Raw genomic sequence first — 24664 nt, 5'->3', positions numbered from 1 at the left:
AAGGCTTATTTGTAACCAGAGTTTATCTGCAAGCTCTCGCGATGCACTTCCACATGGCTTCAGATCTGTAAAAGCGTTGATGTGTGCTCAGCATCTGCTCTGTACCGTCATTATATGCCTGTTATGATCATCATTTGGTGTTATTTCCTAATTAACACTAAAGCGATGGTGCAAAGCATCAAGGGACAGCACATCTCAGTTATTTAGTCTTTCGCTGCCTGCAGGAGAACGTGTTGACCTTATAAGCAGTGTTTTTTTTTTGTTTGTTTGTTTTTGATGAGTGAAGACGTCCTTGTCAGGCGACCTTTGACCCGGGACGGTCCATCACTGTCGTCAGCTGTCCAGAGCAATCTCTCACTTGTCTTCTGGGTAATGCTGTCAAATACTGTGTTGTTTTAGATTGACAGATTGGGCATGCTGTGCTGGTTTTGCGGTACAGTGATGGTATCAAACAGTAATACCGCGGTACTGTTGTTGACATATTCTTTATGGTGCATTGTAACATCATAATGGCTGTTCGATGATACCTTATGGTGCTTTTTACTGAGCAGCTTCTCTGCATTGCTTTCAAAGGAGATGTTTAAGCCTTGATTTGCTCATTATAATGAATACTGATACTGAACTGATCTATAGTGATGAAATAATAAATCAGCTGATGTTTGGGCAATAAAAAATATGTGACCCTGGACCACAAAGCCAATCATAAGGGTCTTTATTTTATTGAGTGTTTAACATTATCTGAAATTAATAAATAAGCTTTCCATTAATGTATGGTTTGTTAGGATAGGACATTATTTGGCTGAGATGCAACTATTTGAAATCTGGAATCTGAGGGTGCAACAAAAATCTAAATATTGAGAAAACAGTTCTTAGCAAAAATGATGTTTTGATATATTTTCAGTAGGAAATTTACAAAATATCTTCATGGGACATGATCTTTACTTCATATCCTAATGATTTTTGGCATAAAAGAAAAATTGATAATTCATCGCTACAAATATACCTATATATTAAATTAAAAACTTTTTTAGTATGATAAATTTATTTCAGTATTTCAATTTAAGGCTGTCAAATGATTACTTGTGATTATTCACATCAAAAATAAAAGTTCATGTTTACATACAATATGCGTGCTCACTGTTTATATTTATCATGCATATAAAAATACACAAAATATGTTAGATTTATACATGAAACATTTCAAATTATATCTAATCTAAATTTTAGTATAAGTATAAATATATATGCATGTACATAATGAATACACAGTACACATATATACAGTATTTATTATTTTGTGATTAGTCACGATTATTCATTTGACAGATGATTAATTTCAGATCAATATTTCTGCTTTTCATTTAATCTGAGGTATTAAAAACTGGAATAAACATAAATCTAAATAGAAAAAAAAACCCTAATGAAAATGACAAAAAACACACTACAAAATTACTAAAACTTTAACTAAAATTTAAATAAAAACTGAAGGACTAATTCAAAATATTTATAAAAACTGTAACAATATTAAAATAACACTAAAACAATTTATTTGAGATTATTTGCATTGGCCAATAATTGTCTACTTGTTTTTTTATCTATAAAGTTCATTATTTTATTTTATTTTATTTTGTTTTATTTTATTTTATTTTATTTTATTTTATTTTATTTTATTATTTTATTTTTTATTTTATTTTATTTTATTTTATTTTATTTTATTTTATTTTATTTTATTTTATTTTATTTTATTTTATTTTATTTTATTTTATTTTATTTTATTTTATTTTATTTTATTTTATTTTATTTTATTTTGTTTTAGAGCAATTTTGAGTGAAGTGAATTTGAAATTTTTTTTTAATAAATATATCTGAAAATATATAAATATAATCTAAATATATAAACATGGGAAACTCATACTAAAAAGTAAGTAAGTAAACAAATAAATAGATAGATAAATAAAAATTATTACAACTTTTACACGTCGGTATTAGTATTGACTGTTGAAAACTCATATTGATTGACCCCTAAAGATGTCCCTTTTTCTCTCTTTCTGTGTTCATAGGTGGCTTTATAATTCTTGGACATAAAGAACCACTGAGCTGTAAATCTTGAGTGAACTCGCTTCAAACTCACCTAACTAATCAGCTGGAAGGGGAGGAGCCATACTCAAACCAGCCAATCCAGAATGAGGGGTGGGGCCATGGGTGTTTTACAAGTGCTGCTATTGGCCAGTGTGCTTGAGCCTGCAACTCTAGGTAAGTCTTACGCTTTTCATTGATTTCCATGGCATTTTAGAAGCATTTTCTATCCAAAAGCAGAGAAAATTATTAGAGAAAAGTGCTTTAGCAAACACCACATGAAGAGACACCCTATAAAGCATATACGATGAAACAGGCAATATCTGATGCAAATTGAATATTGTTAGGCTAACAGTGTGATCCTCTAATAAGCAAAAAATAACACCAAAATTTGTGAAACTGTATTGAATGTCCTATGTAATAGTGTCTAAAACAAGCCGTTTAAAATGTCAGCTTGATTATGTTGTCTACTTGTTGGAACGGCCATAAGTGGTGCACATTGAAATGTGGCCTATGTAGTCAGCTTACTACTTTTCTGGGACATTATAAACCCTTTTGGTTTGATTCTGCAAATCGGTTTAGCTCTTCCTTGAACAGAAAATGACCATAATGGCCGATTAGAGGTGCTACCATCATTTCGGAGGATATTTGGCCGCAGATGCTGGACCGAGAGGAACGTAATTGTACATCGGGGAGAAATAAAGGAGAGCGGCAGTATAGGAAAGAAGGATTTAGAGAGAGAATTAGACATAAAGATGTCTAATAGCATGAGGTCAATAATTATTTATTCACCATTTGTTTGTGGGTATCCATGTAATAAGGCTCGTCTAATTAAAAAAGCTAATGAGCTGCATTGTTCTGTTTTCCATTCCATACGTAACCGTCTGAAAAGCACACAAATTCCCCCGAATGCTTTGACAAATAGAGTCAGAGCTCAGAGCTTTAAAAGCACACACACACAGGTCCGGCTATTTTACCGTCTTCGGCTCTGAACTGCTATAAAGAAAAAAGGAAATGCCGCTCATGTTTTAAAGGCTGAGGATACTGAAACTTACTGCAGTAATTAAATTACCTGTGGGAGTGTTTTCGTCCTTCGGAGAGGAAAGAATCATTCGCTGCTGAGGCTTTTCTGCAATATTGATGTCTACAGTACTTTATTGTTTATAATGTACTTTTTATGTGAAATTTGAAGGACAAATTTGTGTGCTACGTGACTGAAAGTCTCAGTTTAGAAGTAAAAAAAAGACCTTACAGAAGTGGTTTGCATGAACACAAAATTAAATCATGTAAAATTTTATCTATTGATAATATAAAAAAAAAAAAAAAAAATATATATATATATATATATATATATATATATTTTTTTTTTTTATTTATTTACAAAAAAAAAATATATATATATATATCCTTTTTTTAATAAAAAAAATAAAAACTGTAAAATTGTGAAATATTTATGCAATTTAAAATAACTGTTTTCTTTGTGAATATATGTTAAAATGTAATTTATTTCTGTAATCAAAGCTAAAATTTTCAGTATCATTAGTCCAGTCTTCAGTGTCACATGATCATACAGAAATCATAATTTCAGAATAATGTAATTATATATATATATATATATATATATATATATATATATATATATATATATATATATATATATTATCCTGAAATTATGATTTCTGTATGATCATGTGACACTGAAGACTGGAGTAATAATACTGAAAATTTCAGCTTTTGATTTAAAACAGTTATTTTAAATTGCATAAATATTTCAAAATTTTTCAGTTTTTATTGTATTTTTTTAATTAAATAAATGCATTAAAGAAATCTGAATTATTCCAAACGTTTGTGCATGTATTACATGCAAATTTATTAGAAAACCTGAACAGAAGCAATCAGTTCTTACGTAAATTATTGCATTGAAATGAAAACATTCTTTAAATCATATTTTATGGGGTTCGTACATTATAAAAATGTATGCAGCAGCTTTGGCTTCACATACAACTGAAAAAGTGACAACAAATGCACAGATGCATGGTTTACATTTAAAAAATTTTTTTAAATGTACTCAAAAATCTATCTATTTACCCTTAGCTCTTACAAGAATATATAGAATTTTCATTGTACTTTGACTCTTATTGCAGTCTAGTTTGCGATATAGAACACATAGGACTGCTGCTGCTTATTGCTGCTGGCCTTACTGCATATCATTTTTTTTCCCCCATCAGATGCAACATTTATGTAAATTTACAAATTTTTACAGATATTATTTAACACTAAAAAAGCATGGTATTAGTCTTCATCATGAGATGCATCTCTGCAGTCCTCCCACATAATTGTATCCTCATGTCTGTGTGTTAAAACACAGATTAAAATCACATTTGAGTTTACAAGCAAATAAAGATGTTCCCTTAATATCACAGGATAATCCCAGACAATCTCTCTCTGTCTCTCTCCTACTAACCTACATAGAGATGATCATAAATCCCTGTTTGTGGTTATGGTTATGGAAAAATAATAATAATATAATATAATATAATAACAACAACAAGTAATAATAATAATAATAATAATAATAACAATAATAATAATAACAACAACAAAATATATATTTTTATTATTATTATTATTATTATTTTTTATTTTTATTTTTTTTTTGGAAAGTAAGATTTAATATATTATAACATTTTGCACAAAGTAAACAATTTTTTTGCAATGTTTCATATCCACACACAAATGGTTGAGTATTTTAGTGTCTTGATACAGTATGTATATGTATGTTTTTTAAATATGCTTTAAAATAACTTATTTTAAAAGGAAGACTTTTAAACTTTTCTTACCCTGCTGGCAGATATTGTTTCTTGTTTTAAGCATAAACACTTAATTTTGACAAAAAACAAACAAACAAACAAAAAAACTTAATATCTCACGCCATTTTGATAAATGTATCAACGTGTCTTAAATGTATCTTGTAAATGTATATGTAAATGTTTCTTTGATTTGAATAATATTTAACTATTTATTCTCAACTTAAGACAAAAATTGTTTTGCTTAGTATGAGTTTTGAAAATAAATTATGAGTAATAAAATATAAGTAATAAGATGAAATAAATAAATACAAAGTAATACATGAGTAAGAAAATATAAAGTTTGCTTAATTTTATCATACCTTTTTACTTGTAATACCGAAGTACTGAACTTTCAACTTAACAGTAAAAAATTGTGTGTTTTGACTAAACCAGATACACATGAAGAAACAGAAAGGAACAAATTGTGTTATTTAGCATAAAATAAAACCTAGTATTAGAGTACTAGTGAACATTTTGCCATAATTCAGAAAATACTTAGCACAGGCAGAATTTTTTCTACATTTTTCATGCAAATTATATATGAAAAAAATCCCTCTGTAAATGTTTTTTTAGGATATAATCAGGAATAAAAATGTAAAGTTTGGAGAAGAAAAAAGTAAGAAGAAAAAACGAAAAATATGTATTGTAATCAAAATCTATTGACACTAATGGATAAAGTGCTATAAAAGAAACACTTAACAGTGTATTTAGGATGTTTTCTTTTCACTAGTCTGAAAACACACTTTATGAAAAACCAAAAAGCCCAAAATCTCAAAAATACAGTTTTGGTTAGTATAAGTTAAGTATAAAGTTTGCTTTTTTGATCTGCACTTTTGATTTTGATACTTAAATACAGTACAAAAATGGTGTGTCTTGACTAAACCAGATACACATGAAGAAACAGAAAGGAACAAATTGTGTTATTTAGCATAAAATAAAACCTAGTATTAGAGTACTAGTGAACATTTTGCCATTTTTCCATAATTCAGAAAATACTTAGCACAGGCAGATTTTTTTTTATAAATTTTTGGGGAGAATAAAAAGTTGTATATAATCAAGCAAATTATATATGAAAAAAATCCCTCTGTAAATGTTTTTTTTAGGATATAATCAGGAATAAAAATGTAAAGTTTGGAAAAGAAAAAAACACTGTAAAAAATGACAGTGAATTTAACGGTAAAAAACTGTAAAAATGCTACGGTAAAAACCTGTGAAATGGTTAACGGTAAGTTCCCCTTCTATATACGGTGAAAAACTGTGTTGGACATTGCATTTAATTTTACGGTAGTATACCGTTTTTGGAAGTGAAAAAGAAACGTAAAATTTACAGTGAATAACCGTGAATTGACATTGCCAGAATTCCCTGTATTTCATTTTTTTTATTTGATTTTTTTATTTGATTTTTTTTTGTTGAAATAACTTCATCTTAATTTTTTTTTCTTGGCGGTTTTGTACATTAGTGTTTTATGTTACATCTAATGTTGTTAAATTAATGTTTTTTGCATTAAGTTTTATGTGTGTTACCATGATGGTGTTTAGTGTTTGTGTGAATGACACTGTGCACCTTCTATATATGTTATTATTTAAAACCTCCGTGCGATGGGCTTTGGTTCATCATGTGATGTTGTCATCACCACCTGCTTTTGGTGTGGTTATCATTGTATTACAAAGGTACAAAACAGATTTCAGTGCTTCAAAAAGTTGGTACATTACCATTATATGAGTTACGGTTTTTAGTATGAAATTATGGTATTTACCTGTAAATTTAAGCGAAAACCTTAAAATGTAAAACATTGCTACCGTATTTTTTACGGTAAAATTCTGGCAACCACAGCTGCCGTTTTTTTACCGTAAATTTTACAGATTTGTTTTTTTTTACAGTAAAGAAGAAAAAACGAAAAATATGTATTGTAATCAAAATCTATTGACACTAATGGATAAAGTGCTATAAAAGAAACACTTAACAGTGTATTTAGGATGTTTTCTTTTCACTAGTCTGAAAACACACTTTATGAAAAACCAAAAAGCCCAAAAATACAGTTTTGGCTAGTATAAGTTAAGTATAAAGTTTGCTTTTTTAATCTGCACTTTTGATTTTAATACTTAAATACAGTACAAAAATGGTGTGTCTTGACTAAACCAGATACACATGAAGCAACAGAAAGGAACAAATTGTGTTATTTAGCATAAAATAAAACCTAGTATTAGAGTACTAGTGAACATTTTGCCATTTTGCCATAATTCAGAAAATACTTAGCACAGGCAGATTTTTTTCTACATTTTTGGGGAGAATAAAAAGTTGTATATAATCAAGCAAATTATATAGGAAAAAAATCCCTCTGTAAATGTTTTTTAGGATATAATCAGGAATAAAAATGTAAAGTTTGGAGAATAAGAAAAAACGAAAAATATGTATTGTAATCAAAATCTATTGACACTAATGGATAATAAAGATACTAGTGCTATAAAAGAAACAGTGTATTTAGGATGTTTTCTTTTCACTAGTCTGAAAACACACTTTATGAAAAACCAAAAAGCCCAAAATCTCAAAAATACAGTTTTGGTTAGTATAAGTTAAGTATAAAGTTTGCTTTTTTAATCTGCACTTTTGATTTTAATACTTAAATACAGTACAAAAATGGTGTGTCTTGACTAAACCAGATACACATGAAGCAACAGAAAGGAACAAATTGTGTTATTTAACATATAATAAACCCAGTATTAGAGAGATAGTGTGTTTAAAACTCTTCAAATATCTCTACACACATTCACAGCTTATTATGTTCGGATGGAGGGTATAGTACAGAGAATTTCTGAGCTTCAAAACATTTCACACTAAAAAATCTGGAGACCAAACAGGCCTTTTTTTAGTTTAGTGGCAGTATTTTCACGGTAGATCAGTGTCGGTGCTGCACACGGTGTGAGGAAGGTTTACAGTCTCGCACACAGAGGACAGCATGACAAGTGTAACAGGAAAAAACATCCATCTGACACATATACACACAGAACAACAATTAAAAACTAGGGCAGGTGGACTGTCGGGTTCTCCAGTACATCAAAAGCATCAAAATGCCCATGCTTATTATGTGTGTGTGTGTGTATCGGTGTGTTTGACACGAACCTGCTCTCGCTCTCTCACACACAGTGAATAAATAACCTGAGCTTCTTCATCTTTGCCATGATGCAACCCTGAGGAAACTCGCTGCTGTCTGAAGCAGTGTGTGTTTGTCTGCATTCTGATGTCCCTCAAAACTAGAAAAACCTCAGCTGGGTTTTTTAAGACTTGGTCGTATTTATTTCACGGCTTATTTGATTGTGATTCCTCAGCCGCTGAATTCTGTGTGTACAGTTAATTACGAGATCTGTGCGAGTTTCATGACTTTCTGTTCTCTTTTTTCATTGCACCAGCAAGGATGCATTCAGTGGATCAAAAGTGATAGTAAAGACATTTATAATGTTACAAAAGATTTCTATTTCAAATAAATGCCGTTCTTTTGAGTTTGCTATTCATCAAAACATCCTGAAAAATTTTATGTATCACAGTTTGCATAAAAATATGTGGTAGCAAAACAGTTTTCAGCATTGATGACAATCAGAAATGTTTCTTGAGAGCAAATCATCATGTTAGAATGATTTCTAAAGGATCACGTGACACCGAGGACTGGAGTAATGATGCTGTAAATTCAGATTTGATCACAGAAATAAATTATATTTTACAATATATTAACATAGAAAACAGTTATTTTAAATCATAGTAATATTTCACTTTCACAAAGTTTACCGTTTTTACTGTATTTTTTGTCACATAAATGCAGCCTTGGCGAGTTGAAGAGACTTCTTTCAAAAACATTTTTAAAAAACTAAAACTTTTTAACTGTAATGTACATTTAGTTAGAAATGCATTGAAAAATCACATAAGTCTGGTTTTGTAGTTTTTTTACATTTTATAAATTAAAATGTTTTATTTTGTTAAAAAAAAAAAAAAAAAATAAACAATGTAGTAAAGTTTTAATATTATTTTTATTTAGCATATTTCTTACAGTATGATTTTCATGAATGTTGCCACATTTTATTGCTACAAGCTGTCAATGTGCTATTTAGTTATTATTAATATTCATTTTTGTTGTTCAGAACAATAGAATTAATGTATATATTCATAATATTTTATCAATATAACTTTCAACAACTTTCTGTCTCTCTTCTGCCTATGTAGCAGAACTAATTTTAGCCAATAATTTAAAATGAACATGTTTAAGTCAGTTTTAAATGAATGAAATCCTACTTTATTTTTCTGTGAAACACAAAAGAAGATGTTTTTTGTTTGTTTTTAGTCCATTGAAGGTCAGTGTTGTGTAATTCTGTTTTGGACCCCATTGCCTTTCACTGTATGTGCAAAAGCTTTCTCTCTGGTTTACATTTTCGCTGCGCACAGTTATTTTGAATCATAATAATATTTCACAATTTTACACTTTTTTTTACTGTATTTCTGATCACATAAATGCAGCCTTAGTGAGACTTCTTTCAAAAACATAAAAAAACCCTTTTTAACAGTAATGTCTATTATACAGTATAAATTTAGTTAGAAATGCCTTAAAATATTGTTTTACATTTTTTTTTCATAGTAAAGTTTTGAGTTTGACTCTATCTATAAGTCTGTGCAAAAAGCACGTTATACAAATACTTTTTCCCTAGTTTTGTAGGTTTTAAAGTCTCTCTTCTGCTGGCGTAACCAACTAATTTTAACTAACAATTTTAGACTTAACGTGTTTAAGTCAATTTTTAATGAATGAAATCCTAATTAATTCTTCTGTGAAACACTAAAGATGTTTTTTTGTTTGTTTTTAGTCCATTGAAGGTCAGTGTTGTGTAATTCTGTTTTGGACCCCATTGACTTTCATTGTATGTGCAAAAGCTTTCTCTCTGGTTTACATTTTCGCTGCGCACAGTTATTTTGAATCATAATAATATTTCACAATTTTACTCTTTTTTTACTGTATTTCTGATCACATAAATGCAGCCTTAGTGAGACTTCTTTCAAAAACATAAAAAAACCTTTTTAACAGTAATGTCTATTATACAGTATAAATTTAGCTAGAAATGCCTTAAAATATTGTTTTACATTTTTTTATTTTCATAGTAAAGTTTTGAGTTTGACTCTATCTATAAGTCTGTGCAAAAAGCACGTTATACAAATACTTTTTTCCCTAGTTTTGTAGGTTTTAAAGTCTCTCTTCTGCTGGCGTAACCAACTAATTTTAACTAACAACTTTAGACTTAACGTGTTTAAGTCAATTTTTAATGAATGAAATCCTAATTAATTCTTCTGTGAAACACTAAAGATGTTTTTTTTGTTTGTTTTTAGTCCATTGAAGGTCAGTGTTGTGTAATTCTGTTTTGGACCCCATTGACTTTCATTGTATGTGCAAAAGCTTTCTCTCTGGTTTACATTTTCGCTGCGCACAGTTATTTTGAATCATAATAATATTTCACAATTTTACTCTTTTTTTTTTTTACTGTATTTCTGATCACATAAATGCAGCCTTAGTGAGACTTCTTTCAAAAACATAAAAAAACCTTTTTAACAGTAATGTCTATTATACAGTATACATTTAGTTAGAAATGCCTTAAAATATTGTTTTACATTTTTTTTTCATAGTAAAGTTTTGAGTTTGACTCTATCTATAAGTCTGTGCAAAAAGCACGTTATACAAATACTTTTTTCCCTAGTTTTGTAGGTTTTAAAGTCTCTCTTCTGCTGGCGTAACCAACTAATTTTAACTAACAACTTTAGACTTAACGTGTTTAAGTCAATTTTTAATGAATGAAATCCTAATTAATTCTTCTGTGAAACACTAAAGATGTTTTTTTGTTTGTTTTTAGTCCATTGAAGGTCAGTGTTGTGTAATTCTGTTTTGGACCCCATTGACTTTCATTGTATGTGCAAAAGCTTTCTCTCTGGTTTACATTTTCGCTGCGCACAGTTATTTTGAATCATAATAATATTTCACAATTTTACTGTTTTTTACTGTATTTCTGATCACATAAATGCAGCCTTAGTGAGACTTCTTTCAAAAACATAAAAAAAAAACCTTTTTAACAGTAATGTCTAGTTAGAAATGCCTTAAAATATTGTTTTACATTTTTTTCCATAGTAAAGTTTTAAGAGTTTGACTCTACCTATAAGTCTGTGCAAAAAGCACGTTATACAAATACTTTTTTCCCTAGTTTTGTAGGTTTTAAAGTCTCTCTTCTGCTGGCGTGACCAACTAATTTTAACTAACAACTTTAGACTTAACGTGTTTAAGTCAATTTTAAATGAATGAAATCCTAATTAATTCTTCTGTGAAACACTAAAGATGTTTTTTTGTTTGTTTTTAGTCCATTGAAGGTCAGTGTTGTGTAATTCTGTTTTGGACCCCATTGCCTTTCATTGTATGGACAAAAACGTTCTCTCTGGTTTACATTATCGCCGGTCTCCAGACTATAAATCCATCTCACACGAATATACCAAGAGAAATGATCAAGAATAGTATTGTGTCAGTCAGGATATTTTTGACATTCTTAATTTCTTTGTTCGGGGACAGTTGCTAATAGCATGAGAAGTGTCTAATTAATTCCACCGAAGCTCTCCCCACTTCTTCTCTTAATTAGTGCATTTTAAAGTTATTTTGACTGCAGGGATTTGTGGCTATAATAGTGTTCGCTTAACAAGATTAACTGTTGGAAACGGCGCTGGCGTGCGTCTAACCGGCCGCTGCTTTAACTGAGATCGTGCTGCTCATCTACGCCTCGCCGGAGACTCGTTCAGAGAGAGACCTGCGGACGCGTTTGCCAGATTGCACTCGCACGTGGGGGAATATTGAGGACGTCAAGAGCTCATTTAGAAACATTTTCTTGTAATCAGCAGATTCGGCCATTGAAGAGCCTCAGGAAAGAGGGAAACATTGTTTGCTTGGATCGCTGCGTTTTGATTCGTCCCGGTCGTGTGATTGGAATATAGGTTTCATAGCAAGTGCTATAAATAAATGGCCTTTCTGTAAACCAGACAGAGCATATATTTGTTTCCCATAATGCTATGCACATGTGCACATCTGAGCAAAACACGTCAATATCAGTCTTTACCAGGGTAGGGGAAGCTTGTCATTTAAAGATGTTTAAAAACAGTCAAAATAGTTTGAAAGCTATAGTTTTTTTTTTTTTTTTTTGATTTTTTTTTAATTAAAGAAAAGAAACATATATAATACATTTAATGAATAATTACAGATATGTTTTTTTCATTTAATTTAATTTAATTTTTTTTATTTTTTTGTTTGTGGTGGTATTTCGAATTAGACTATAATTTTATTTTCAATTAAATTTTAGTTTTTTAAAATAGAAAATTTTAATAAATGTTTATGTAGTAGTTTTAGTTTGAGCTCACTAGTATTTTTATGTATTTAATTAAATTTTTTTTTGTAGTTTAATTAGACCATAATTTTGTTTTCAATTTAATTTTTATTTTTTAAATATATAATTTTAATTAATTTTATGTAGTAGTTTCAGTTTAAGATAACTAGTATTTTTTATGTATTTAATTTAATTGATTATATATTTTTTCAGTTTTTTTTTTGTAGTTTATGTATTTAATTAAATTTATTTATGTTTTTGTAGTTTGTGGCAATATTTTGAATTAGACTATAATTTTGTTTTCAATTTAATTTTTATTTTTTAAATATAATTTTAATTCATTTTATGTAGTTGTTTTAGTTTGAGCTAGCTAGTATTTTTTATGCATTTAATTTAATACAAAAAAAATTAGTTCGTAGTAATATTTTGAATTCCCTTAAAAAATTTAAATGTGTAATTATAATGCATTTTTAGTTTGAGCTAAGTAGTATTTTTATGTATTTAATTTAATTATTTTTTTGTAGTTTGTGGAAATATAATATATATATAATATATAATTTAAATATATAATTTTTTTTTTTTTTTTTTTTCATTTTTATGTAATTAATTTTAGTTAGCTATACTAATCCTGCAACCTGCAAGTTTTTAGGAGTTTTTGTCATTTTGTATTTATTTATTATTTGTATTTCAGTTAACTATAATAACTTGGTAGCAGCAAGAGATTTTTTTTCTTCATTTTTTTAATATCTATTTATATAGTTTTATACATTTGGATTTAAAGGTTTAGTTTTGGTTTGAGTTACTTCAGATTAGTGAGAAGTGCTTTCTTGGCAAGTTTTTCGGGTTAGTCGATCTCATGTTAGTTTTTATGCTCGTGTAACACATTTGAATGCATTTGCGTGCGAGTGTTTTGTTTGTTTTGTTCATCCTGCTCGCCGACTCTCATTTGGATCTTTGAATTTTAAGTAACTCCAGTTACAATGTGCCTGAACGAGCTGTGAATGCAGGACGTTTCTTCAGCTTCCTGTGCGAATATGTGCGAACAGACACGTTTTGTGTGGAGAAGCGCGTGCGATTAAATTACACTTCCACCTTTATTTGCATTTCAAAACTTTTTTTTAGCACTTTAAATCTACTTCGGATGTGGGAAATAGCAGCTTGTTTGTGTGACATCTCTCTCGTGGACACACACACTTAGGGTTGTCATACTTGTCAAGTGATTGCAGAAGCGCTTTTTCTCATGCAAAGAGAAACGACAGCTGTCACCCTCGCACACAATTTCCTTGTTTTTCCCTCTACTTCTGTCTCTCCGTATCTCATTTGCCGGCTCGAATCTGGTGTCGTTTTCCCTGGAAATCTCTGTCAGTGGCGGTGGCTAAATGAAGCTCTGATTGCGTTAGCAGGCCGACGGCTGCGCGTGTTTCAGATGACTTTATTAGCCGCGCAGATGCAGGATGGGTTACAAACGCGCTGTCATGTTTGATTACATCATCGAGCTGATCAATATTCACCATATTTCCGGATATCAGGCTCTCTGGAGTTTAGCCGGATGAAGCTGGGATGCATTTTGAGATTTCCAGTGAATTATGCCGTCTGTGCTTGGCTGTTCCTTACATTAAAGCATTAGGAACGGAAACAGACATTTGTGGGTAATAGATCAGAACGTGCCTCAGGAAAACAGAGGAGCTTTATTTTCTCTATTTGCTGGTAAAAGCTGCATACATTGAGACATTGTTAAAAAAAAAAACGTAGTTTCTATTTAATTTTATTTATAAGTTTTAGTTTATTATAGTACTTCAAATTAAACTAAACAAAAATTAGAAAATAAACTAAATAAGTTTAAGATTTTCTTGTTTTTATTTTTAAATAAGTTTACTTTTTATTTTAAGTAACATTTTTATGGTTTTAGTTTTAGTAAACTGTAATATCTTGTTACTAACTGCACATTTTTTTAGGTCAGTAGTAGGATTTTTCTGGTGTTTTTGTCTTTTTTTATGTCTTTTTAATTATGTTTTCATATTTATTTATTAGTTTTAGTTTATTTAGTTTTAGTTATTTTAATACTTCACGTTAAACTAAATGAAAATGAGTAATGCTGTAACTGAAATGAAATGGTTTTTGTAAGTTTATGCTTTTTATTTTAGGTAATTAAGCTAGTTTCCAGTACAACATTTCTCATTTTCATTTAGTTTAACTAAAACTGAAAACCAAAAAACTATATAGACCTATTTAAAAACAACCAAAACTAATACAAATGGCAAAAACACACAACAATATTATTAAAACTTTAATTAAATTTAACATCACAGCATAAAATAAAGCAATAAAATCTACTTCAAAATAATTCTATTTCAAAATATACCACTAATGTAGTTTTTTTTCTTGTTTTTATTTTTAAATAAGTTTACTTTTTATTTTAACTAACATTTTTATGGTTTTAGTTTTAGTAAACTGTAATATCTTGTTACTAACTGCACATTTTTTAGGTCAGTAGTAGGATTTTTCTAGTGTTTTTGTCCTTTTTTATGTCTTTTTAATTATGTTTTCATATTTATTTATTAGTTTTAGTTTATTTAGTCTTAGTTATTTTAATACTTCACGTTAAACTAAATGACAATGAGTAATGCTGCAACTGAAATGAAATGGTTTTTGTAAGTTTATGCTTTTTATTTTAGGTAATTAAGCTAGTTTCCAGTACAACATTTCTCATTTTCATTTAGTTTAACTAAAACTGAAAACCAAAAAACTATACAGACCAATTTAAAAACAATACAACAATACAAATGGCAAAAACACACTCTAAGATTATTAAAACTTCAATTACATTTTACATCAAAGCATAAAATATAGCAATAAAATCTAATTCAAAATAATTATATTTCAAAATATACATTTTTTATATATATTTTTTTGTTTTCATTTTTAAATAAGTTTACTTTTTATGTTAAGTAACATTGTTTTATGGTTTCAGTTTAAGTTAACTGTAATATTCCTGTTACTAACTTCACATTTAAGGTTAGTAGAAGGAAGGAATTTTCTAGTTTGTTTTTGTCTTTTTATTTTTTAAATGACAATGACATGTCTTTTTAATTATTGTTATTTTTTATTCATTTTTATTTATTAGCTTTAGTTTATTTAGTTTTAATTATTTTAAGACATCAAATTAAATTAAAATGAGTAATGTTGAAACTGAAATAAAATGTTTACTTTTTTCTAAGTTTATGCCTTTTATTTTAAGTAATGAGTACTAAGTTTTAGTTTATGAATTTGCATATATACGTGAAACTGACATTTTTTGCAAAATTAAGGAAACGAGTGTGCCTAACTCTCTAAAAAAGCTAAAAAAAACTACACAATATATAGCTGTATAGCTATACAGCTAAACTATTTAGATGCCAATTAATAGTCCCATTCAAAACATTTATTTATTTTCTTTTCATTTGGGGGTGACATGTGACCCATGTTTCAGTGAGTCTAACTTGTATGTCTAAGTGTTTGCACTTGGGTGTGTTTGTATATTTGTTCAGATATGTCTTTGCACAGATGTGAGTCTTTGTTTTTTTGTGTAAATTTTCAGAACAAACATGTAACTATCCAGCTTTTTATGGTGGTAAAAACTTTTTTAGATGTATCATCATAAGTAAATATTTGCACTTGTGAGTGCAAACTTGTGTTTGCATGTGTGTAATACATGTGTAAAATGTCTTTCTTCAGTAAAGCCTAAAGCAATTGAACAACCGTCAGTTTGACTTTGAGTTTGTCCTGCACTGTTATTTTCACGTGCTCAAACACACCCGCACGCGACCCTGTATTTAATAAGTCAACTCCAAACCGACTGCATGTTACTTCTGCAAATATCGTGCATTTATTATTTAATAATTTTATTCAATAACCTTAAGCATTCAATTTTTTTCTCAAGGAAACACTGGACCGAAAACTGCACTCAAGGGATTTCATATGGTCACAAGCTCATAAACACACACATCTGTCAAACTAGAAGACTTTTAGTGATAGATAAGTGATGTTATAATGGTGTGATGTTAAGATTTACAGCCGTCCATGCACTCAATATTTAATACTCAGCCTTGCCTAATTCATACGATCACGACGATGAAAGCTGTGGCTCGATATCTAATCACAGTTTTGCTGATGCCCTGCAAGAACAGACAGATAAAACCAGATTAAGGTTTAAGACCGACCACCGAAACCAGTTTGATGCCGGGTTATTATAGTGAACTAAAACTAAAAACATTAAAGAAATTGAAGTAAGTGATTTGTTGCTTAAAATTAAATTAAGGTTAACTGAAATAAAATAGAATGTAATATAAAAATAACTTTTTATTTCAGCTAGTTTCCAATACAACATTTCAAATTTGTATTTAGTTGAAACACTAAAATGACAAATCTGAAATAATAAAAAAATACTAATACAAATGGCAAAAAACACTTAACAAAATTATTAAAACTTTAACTCAATTTAACATGAAAGCATAAATCTAGCAAAAGTAATTATATTTTAAAATATTAAAAAATATTGAGTTTTTTTTAGCTATAATTTCCAGCACAGAAGATAAATTAAAAGAAAAATAATCAGATGGAAAGATTAGAAATAAACGCCAATAAAATCTTTGTGTACATATGGATTCAGGAGTAAATCAACTATTTATTCGTTCTATTTTATGTAGTTTATTTTAGTACTTCAAGTTAAACTAACTGAAAATGAGAAAATAAAGAAATAAAATAAGTGTTTTTTCCTTGTTTTTTTTCCCGTTTTTTTTTTTTTTTTTTTTTTTTAAACAAGTTTAAGTTAAATTTTTAAGGTTTTAGTTTTAGTTAATGGTAATAATCCTGTTACCAACTGCACATTTTTTAAGGTTAGTAGAAGGATGAAATTTTCTGGTGTTTTTTTTTTAATTATGTCTTTTTAGTTTTTATTCAGTATTTATTCATTTTCATTTATTGGTTTTAGTTTAGTTTAGTACTTCAAGTTAAGCTAACTAAAAATGACAAAATAAAGATTTGATTTTTTTTTTTTTGAACGACTTTTTTGTTTTAGGTAACTTTTTTATTTCAAATTATATTTCAAAATATTAAGAAATATCGAGATATACCAAAGTTTTTTTTAGCTATAATTTCCAGCACAGAAGATAAATTAAAAGAAAAATAATCAGATGGAAAGATTAGAAATAAAAGCCAATAAAATCTTTGTGTACATATGGATTCAGGAGTAAAACAACTATTCATTCATTTCATTTTATTTAGTTTATTTTAGTACTTCAAGTTAAACTAACTGAAAATGAGAAAATAAAGAAATAAAATAAGTGTTTTTTCCTTGTTTTTTCCCATGTTTTTTTTAAAAACAAGTTTAAATAACATTTTTAAGGTTTTAGTTTTAGTTAATGGTAATAATCCTGTTACTAACTGCACAATTTTTTAAGGTAAGTAGAAGGATGAAATTTTCTGGTGTTTTTTTTAATTATGTCTTTTTAGTTTTTATTCAGTATTTATTCATTTTCATTTATTAGTTTTAGTTTATATAGTTTAGTTTGTTTTAGTACTTCAAGTTAAACTAACTGAAAATGAGAAAATAAATAAATAAAATAAATGTTTTTTCCTTGTTTTTTCCCATGTTTTTTTTTTTAAACAAGTTTAAGTAACATTTTTAAGGTTTTAGTTTTAGTTAATGGTAATAATCCTGTTACTAACTGCACATTTTTTTTTAAGGTTAGTAGAAGGATGAAATTTTCTGGTGTGTGTGTTTTTTTTTTAATTATGTCTTTTTAGTTTTTATTCAGTATTAATTAATTTGTATTTATTAGTTTTAGTTTATTTAGTTTAGTTTAGTTTAGTACTTCAAGTTAAGCTAACTAAAAATGACAAAATAAAGATTTGATTTTTAAATTTTTTGAACAACTTTTTTGTTTTAGGTAACTTTTTTTATTGCAAATTATATTTCAATATATTAAGAAATATCAAAATATATCAGTTTTTTTTAAAGAAAGCTTATTTTAGCTTTAATTTCCAGCACAGAAGATAAACTAAAATAGAAATAATCAGATGGAAAGATTATAAATGAAAGCTGATAAAATCCTTATTGTGTACAGATGGGGATTCAGGAGTAAAACAACTGCACATTTGTTTTAGTGACCCAATTCAGCCGCTTATCGGATGGCACACAAACACACACTAAAAACACACACATGTCTCATGCAAAGCTCCTGTCATATACATTCTTGCATGCACTGTGATTGTATGTGTAGATGCTAAGCTGTTTGCCTTTTGGCACACTCGTTTCGATTTCCTTTTCGAGGCCAATTCTGTGAGTATATACGGCATCATAATTGAATGGGACTGTGGTCTATGCTGCACACAAACACACAAGCTTTTCATAATCATGAGGATTACCTCCATTTCTGCATGCCTGCTCTTTTCATGCTAATAGGACGCAACCTGTGAGATGTACGTGGAGCATTAATCATCCCGACTGCCACATTCAACACAAACTTATATCCAGGTAGACCAAACCTGGTTTTGTTTTGTATTATGTGTGTGTGTATGTGCAACTAGTGCTCAAAGGAGCCGCAGAATAGCGTGCTGTCGTTTGCGTTTAGTGAACTCAGTCTGACAGATTGGCAGATTTTCAGTTCACTCTGAAAGCAGTGGAGCAGAACGGCTTAATAGACTCTCCTGCTGAAAAAAAAAAGAGCTCAAACTAGCCTGTGGTGGTTTGCTGGTCTTAACTTGCCACTAAGCTGGCCTGTTTTGGTAAAAAAATAAGTGTGCTTAATTTTATTGAATGTGCACTTTTACTTTCATGTACTTTAAATCTTAAAAGTATATTCTTAAAAAAAAAAAACTGTAGTTGCAGTCAATATTAATGAAATAAAAGCCACTTAAGTGACTTAAAGAGACACTTTCATGACTTTTTCTAAACACACTCTTGTAAAAATGAAATATGCTAAAATGTATTTAAAATATAGAAGTATAATACATATACATATTATGTACTTAATAAAAATACCCTGCAATTGTACTTTTAGTGTACTAAAGTGGTATATTTAAAGTCTGCTAAATTGCAACAACTAATTTTGTACTTAATGCACTTTAATTGTGCGGACGTAGTGCTGAATTCCAACTAAAGATATACTTAAGTATATTTGATTGTGCTAAAGTGGAACTATTGCAAGTATACTTTAGGTACACTTTAAATATTTTGCAATTGAAGCCCAATATTATTTAAAGATCACACAATCCTTATCAATAGTGACATTAAAAAAATATTGTAGGCTTAATATTAAGAAATGTGCATTGTGCACAAGTAGTACTCCAAATAAAGTTTAATTACAATTTTTATATCATAATATTTTAAGTCTCAAGCGATATGTCAGTAAATATGTTAATAGACTTTAACTATACTTAGTATAAAATAAATATTTTTTAAATCTATTACTTTTTTTTTTTTTTTTACTAGGGCACTTAAGTACACTTTTAGTATTACATTTTTTAATAATATGTTTTGAAAGTCACTCTATTCACATTTAAGTATATTCTTTAAAAGCACTAATTCAATCCATAATAAGTGCTCTCTTTTTAAAAGTGTAATTATTTTGCACTTGATTATAGAGGAACACACATACTAACGAATGCACTGGAAGTCATTACAGCATCTGCAAAATCCATGGATGTAAATACAGAACAGCAGAACAGAAGCGTAGCCAGGCTGCAGCTCACTCTCATTTAACACTGTTTGGAAATGAACGTTTCCTCTTGTAACATATGACCTAAACATGTGACCCTCCGATAATCGGTGTGTTCCTTAAGCTCATTGTGTGCACACACATACACAAGCCATCTGACACTTTCCAGAACAATGCAGACAGGGTCGCATGTGCTCTGGCGAACAGAATGCCTTTATGAGGAAGAACAATAGGTGCATATAGTGAAGAGAGGATTAAGAATTTATCAGCTTCCCGACACTTTCCAGTGAGAGAGAAAGAGTGGGAGCGTATGGAGGGCTTTCGGACACTTGATCCGCTGCCTCAACACAGCCTTGTTGCTTTTGGTAGGAATTCAATATGGCATCTAACAAAAGTGACTTGTGTTCCCAGCGGTCTGCAGGTGAGCGTTCGTAACGCTCCTGTTGCTCCTCGGGCCAGTTATTCTTATTATATTTACACAATTTGAACAGCTGTAACTTTTTATCCCCATGGTGTAATCCCACCACACTTTGCCTGCGTTAAGGGTCTGTGGCTAATTCCATTTTGTGTAATTATGAGATGGATGGGATGTATGGTTGCCTAGCAACTAGCGGTTAGATGTGCAATATTTAGAACGTCATGTCTTTCTCATTGGAGGAGCAGTTTTTGGGTTTCATGGTGAATGCATTTGCTTCAAGGACACAAGCTGTGAAATGTATTAATGTATTTTTTTCAGTAATTGACATTTTAGCTATAACTGTTAAAAATATTCTACTCTTAATTCCTCGTTCAATGCATCATCTTTTGCTTCACAAGTTAGATGGCATTTATAACTTTGATCACATTTTTGATGAAAACAATATTTTTGGAAATAAAAGCTGTAGCATTTTGTATTTATTCTGTCTATATAGTTGACATAATATATTATTAAAATTACTCTAAACGTATGATCCTTCACTAATATCAATCATGTTACACATGATTTTGTGTAGTAAAGAACTGATCATTTTAAAAATGGATTTTTGTAGCATTAAAGTGTAATAGTACATTGTAGTTTTTTAATGTATTATTTATATACTGTTTTAGTATTTATTGCCATTTTAGCTTGATTCTACAAGTCTTTGAGGTCTTTTATCATAAATTGTTTCAGGACTTGTATCTTACAGCTTCGCATCTCAAATGCAGTCCTGTACCGGTTGCGCTGCTGAGCATGTTTACCATGTTAGAAAAGCTAAATATGGAGCTGGTTATGTGATGCAAACATCAACATGTATTGGTTAACATATCATGCAATATGGTAAAAATTGTTTTGTAGACTTGTAGACTTATGTTTTGCCCCGTAATCATAATTTATATGAAAAGTAATAACAGTTGTCAGTGTTTAACTGCCACTAGTGTTCATTTAAACTGGAAACTGCAGTGAACTATTTTTTTTTTGTAATTTCTTCCATTTTATTATTGTTTAATGTTTATTTATTCAGTTATTTTGAAGTTTTTCTTCTAGTATTTTATTTAATAGTGTATTGCTTTATTTCAATTACCAAAAACAAATTATGATTTTAGTTTTATTTAGCAATAACAACACTGGTAGTTTCACAACCTTGAGAACAAGGCTTGTACTATTTATTAGGAGCCCTGAGTATTAACACTTGTATGGCTTAATATAATGTAAATGATGTCTAAAATATGTAGTAGAAACCTATAAAAGATTTACTTTAAAATCCACATTGTTTTATACATATTTTGGATTATGGGGGGCGCTATTGTTTTGATTACGTATAACGGTTGAAATCAGTGAGTTACTGGCATTATCTGTTGCTAGTTTTATGGCAACACATCTCGGAATACACAACTTGGAAAATAAAGTAATGTAATGTAAAGTGATGTAAGTCTTCACTGCTTTCCTAAGAGAAGAACAAATTGGGAAGATGCGTGTGGATGAATAAAACTTCATAAATGTGTGATTTCCACTTTAGCCCTGATGCTTTTGGGGGTTTTAGTAGACCACAACTACTGAAAGAGCTTACAAACAATGTAAACATGTTGGTTCTTGATGAAGGAGTTTCTCAGTGCAAATTTTACTCTATATTTAGGGGCGTTTAGAGTCTTTGTGGGGAAAATCAATTGTACAGCATTTGGTTTTAGCCTATACTTACATCCATCGCCACCTGTAAGCTCTTTCAGTAACTGTGGTCATCGTACCAGTATTTTGTTTTCCGAGTTGTGTGTTCTGAGTTGTGTTGTGGTTGAAATAGCGTACCTCAGTGCCAGTATCTCACCAAGTACAACCGTTCTACGTAATCAGAATAACTGCACCCCCCATAGTCAAAAATATGTATAAAACAATGTGGATTTTTTAATAAATGTAAATATTTAATGGGTTTTTCGACTACATATTTAATTAGGAGGACTCATTTGTGTTATATTAAAGGTCCCATATTGTACACATTTCTGGAGGTTTATTTTAGTTGTTGATGTCCTTAAGAATATATATTTGCGGTATTAGTGCCAAAATCCATCTCAATATATTTTTCCAGCTCCTTTTTTTAATATTCATGAGCCTCTCTTCTGATTGGCCTGTTGTTTTCTGAGTGACGCACAGCCAGGCCAATCACAGGTAACTACGGTCATGTATCGTTGTAGCCGAACCCAGAGCCATAGAGAGAGCCTAGCCTGCTGATACTCAACAAGATATTTCAGAATGATCATTAATGTTTTTTTCTTTTTCAATCACCGAATGCAGTAAGCTACATAACTGTTGCTTTAGTAAAGCCCCTTTCACAATGCACGCTGATTCTGGAAAATTACGGGAACGAGCGCTGTGTGAACAAAAGCCAGAACCATAAAGGCAGTGTTGTAGTGATGATGCACGTTACCCTGCGACTCTTCACGACAAAAAGATACGTGCAAAGTGGAATGAAGCGGCGATCGGGCAGAGCCAGCTCCTCACTATCAGCGCTGAAGCACAGTTTGTTCAGGTTAGTTTAGGTTTAGTGAAACGTACGCGTCGCATTACATCTCACATCCAAACGTCACATGTCTTTATGGGTTATGTGTAAAGCACGCACAGATTCCGGAAAACAACTGTGAATGAACCAAATCAAACAATTCCGGAACAAATCATGGGACACATTATCTGTGTATTTACCGGAATGGCTGTGTGAAAGAGGCTGAAGTCGATGTGCCAGTGGTCTCTTATATTCACGTTGTTCTGAAGACTGTGCAATGATGTAGTTTCGACATCTATCGACTGAACAGGGTTTTCTAGATTAGTTTCCGTGTTGTTGTTGCTTAGCAATGTTATGGATGCGATGTTGTCTGGGTTTGACAAAAGGAGGGTGGGACGTGATTGGTGCTCGGGGTTGTGACTGAAGGCGGTGACTGAGTAGATCGGACGTCACATCGTTACGGAAGTCACAACGGCTCGTGAAAATGAACAGCTACTTTAAGCAGGCTGTGTGCAGTTTACTGTGGATTGACTGTTTTGAAACTCATATGGTAGTTACATAGCCCCTAGACCTCAGTTATCATGAAAAAAGCCAGGAAATTTCGATTTTGACAATATGGGACCTTTAAGCTATACAAGTCTTAATACCTGGGGTTTCCTTTAAAATCCCTTCTTGGTCTTGCTCTTTTATTCCTGCTCTTTGTTGCCCTGATTCTTTCTCTCTTGTTTGAGGGAGTCCTAACTTTGTATTTTAGTACCTCTTTCCCTTGTTCTTCTGAGCTGTAGAGGCTTGTCAATTGAGGCTTGTCAATTGACCTGATGATAGATGAGGCTCTGGAGACTTAAGTTGGAGCCACAGGCAAAGCAAAGAGCCATTAGGAGTCTTCAGTACTAAACAAGCACACATCGACACAAAGCCCCTGAACGCTTTTACATACCAGACCGAAGAGAACATCACTTACCGCATTCCAAACAACAGCGGAGAGACGTTTGGACGTCTGGAGCAGAAATGCACAGCATCAGTCATTCGTGACAAATGCATGTGCACAACTGCATTGCTGAACGCAGTTCATTGTTTTTGGTATTGTTGCTTAATTAAGTGTAGTTCACTGACTGGATATTTTAATAACGTGCTGAAATGTGAAGAATGGACCTCCAGCACTGTGGGGAGTGTGTTTGAAGATCACTCAAGATCTTCCACGAGATATTCTCTACAAAAGCGTTCCTGTGTGGAGAAAACCACAGGTGTGCATCTCCGCCGCCCCTCCCAGAGTTCCTTTCAGCGGCAGTTTGCTTAGTTCTGCCATCTCATTCCCAGCGAAACCAGAGAGAGTTGAGCTCTCTTTTGTTTGTTTCACTAGATAATGCTTCATTTCCATGGTGAGTCATTCGTATTTGTGAGTTTTAAGCCCCTGAAAAACATCAGTCATCTTGCTCAATGTGAAGGCGGATATGGAAGCAGCTTCACTCCGTCATCCCGAACTTAAAACCTGCTTTGCATTTAGATGACAGATTACGAAGAACTTTTTTGCAACGTTAATAAAGTACATTTGTACATTTCTACCTGAACAGATGTTTCAATACTCTCCATTTCAGTTTAGTTTATTTAGTAATATTAACTAATTTCTTTGATTTTAACGATACTTACTACTTTTAGAAGCAACAACATAAAGACATTTTCCATGAGCTGACAAAACATTTTAATCTAAG

General features: G+C 30.5%; 1 protein-coding gene across 1 annotated transcript in view; it reads left to right on the top strand.

Moving 5' to 3' along the window:
• Positions 1–24664, top strand: part of LOC141332535 (adhesion G protein-coupled receptor L3-like) — a 200758-nt gene that overhangs the window by 155038 nt on the left and 21056 nt on the right. The window contains exon 2 of the mRNA XM_073837663.1: positions 2060–2252. Coding sequence (XP_073693764.1) covers positions 2183–2252 — 70 coding nt within the window. The 5' untranslated portion in view covers positions 2060–2182. The remainder of the gene's footprint in view (positions 1–2059; positions 2253–24664) is intronic.

Source organism: Garra rufa, chromosome 3 (assembly GCF_049309525.1).
Source record: "Garra rufa chromosome 3, GarRuf1.0, whole genome shotgun sequence".
Lineage (NCBI taxonomy): Eukaryota > Metazoa > Chordata > Actinopteri > Cypriniformes > Cyprinidae > Garra > Garra rufa.
The sequence above is the reverse complement of the archived record's forward strand: the minus strand, read 5'-3'. Positions and strand labels throughout refer to the sequence as shown.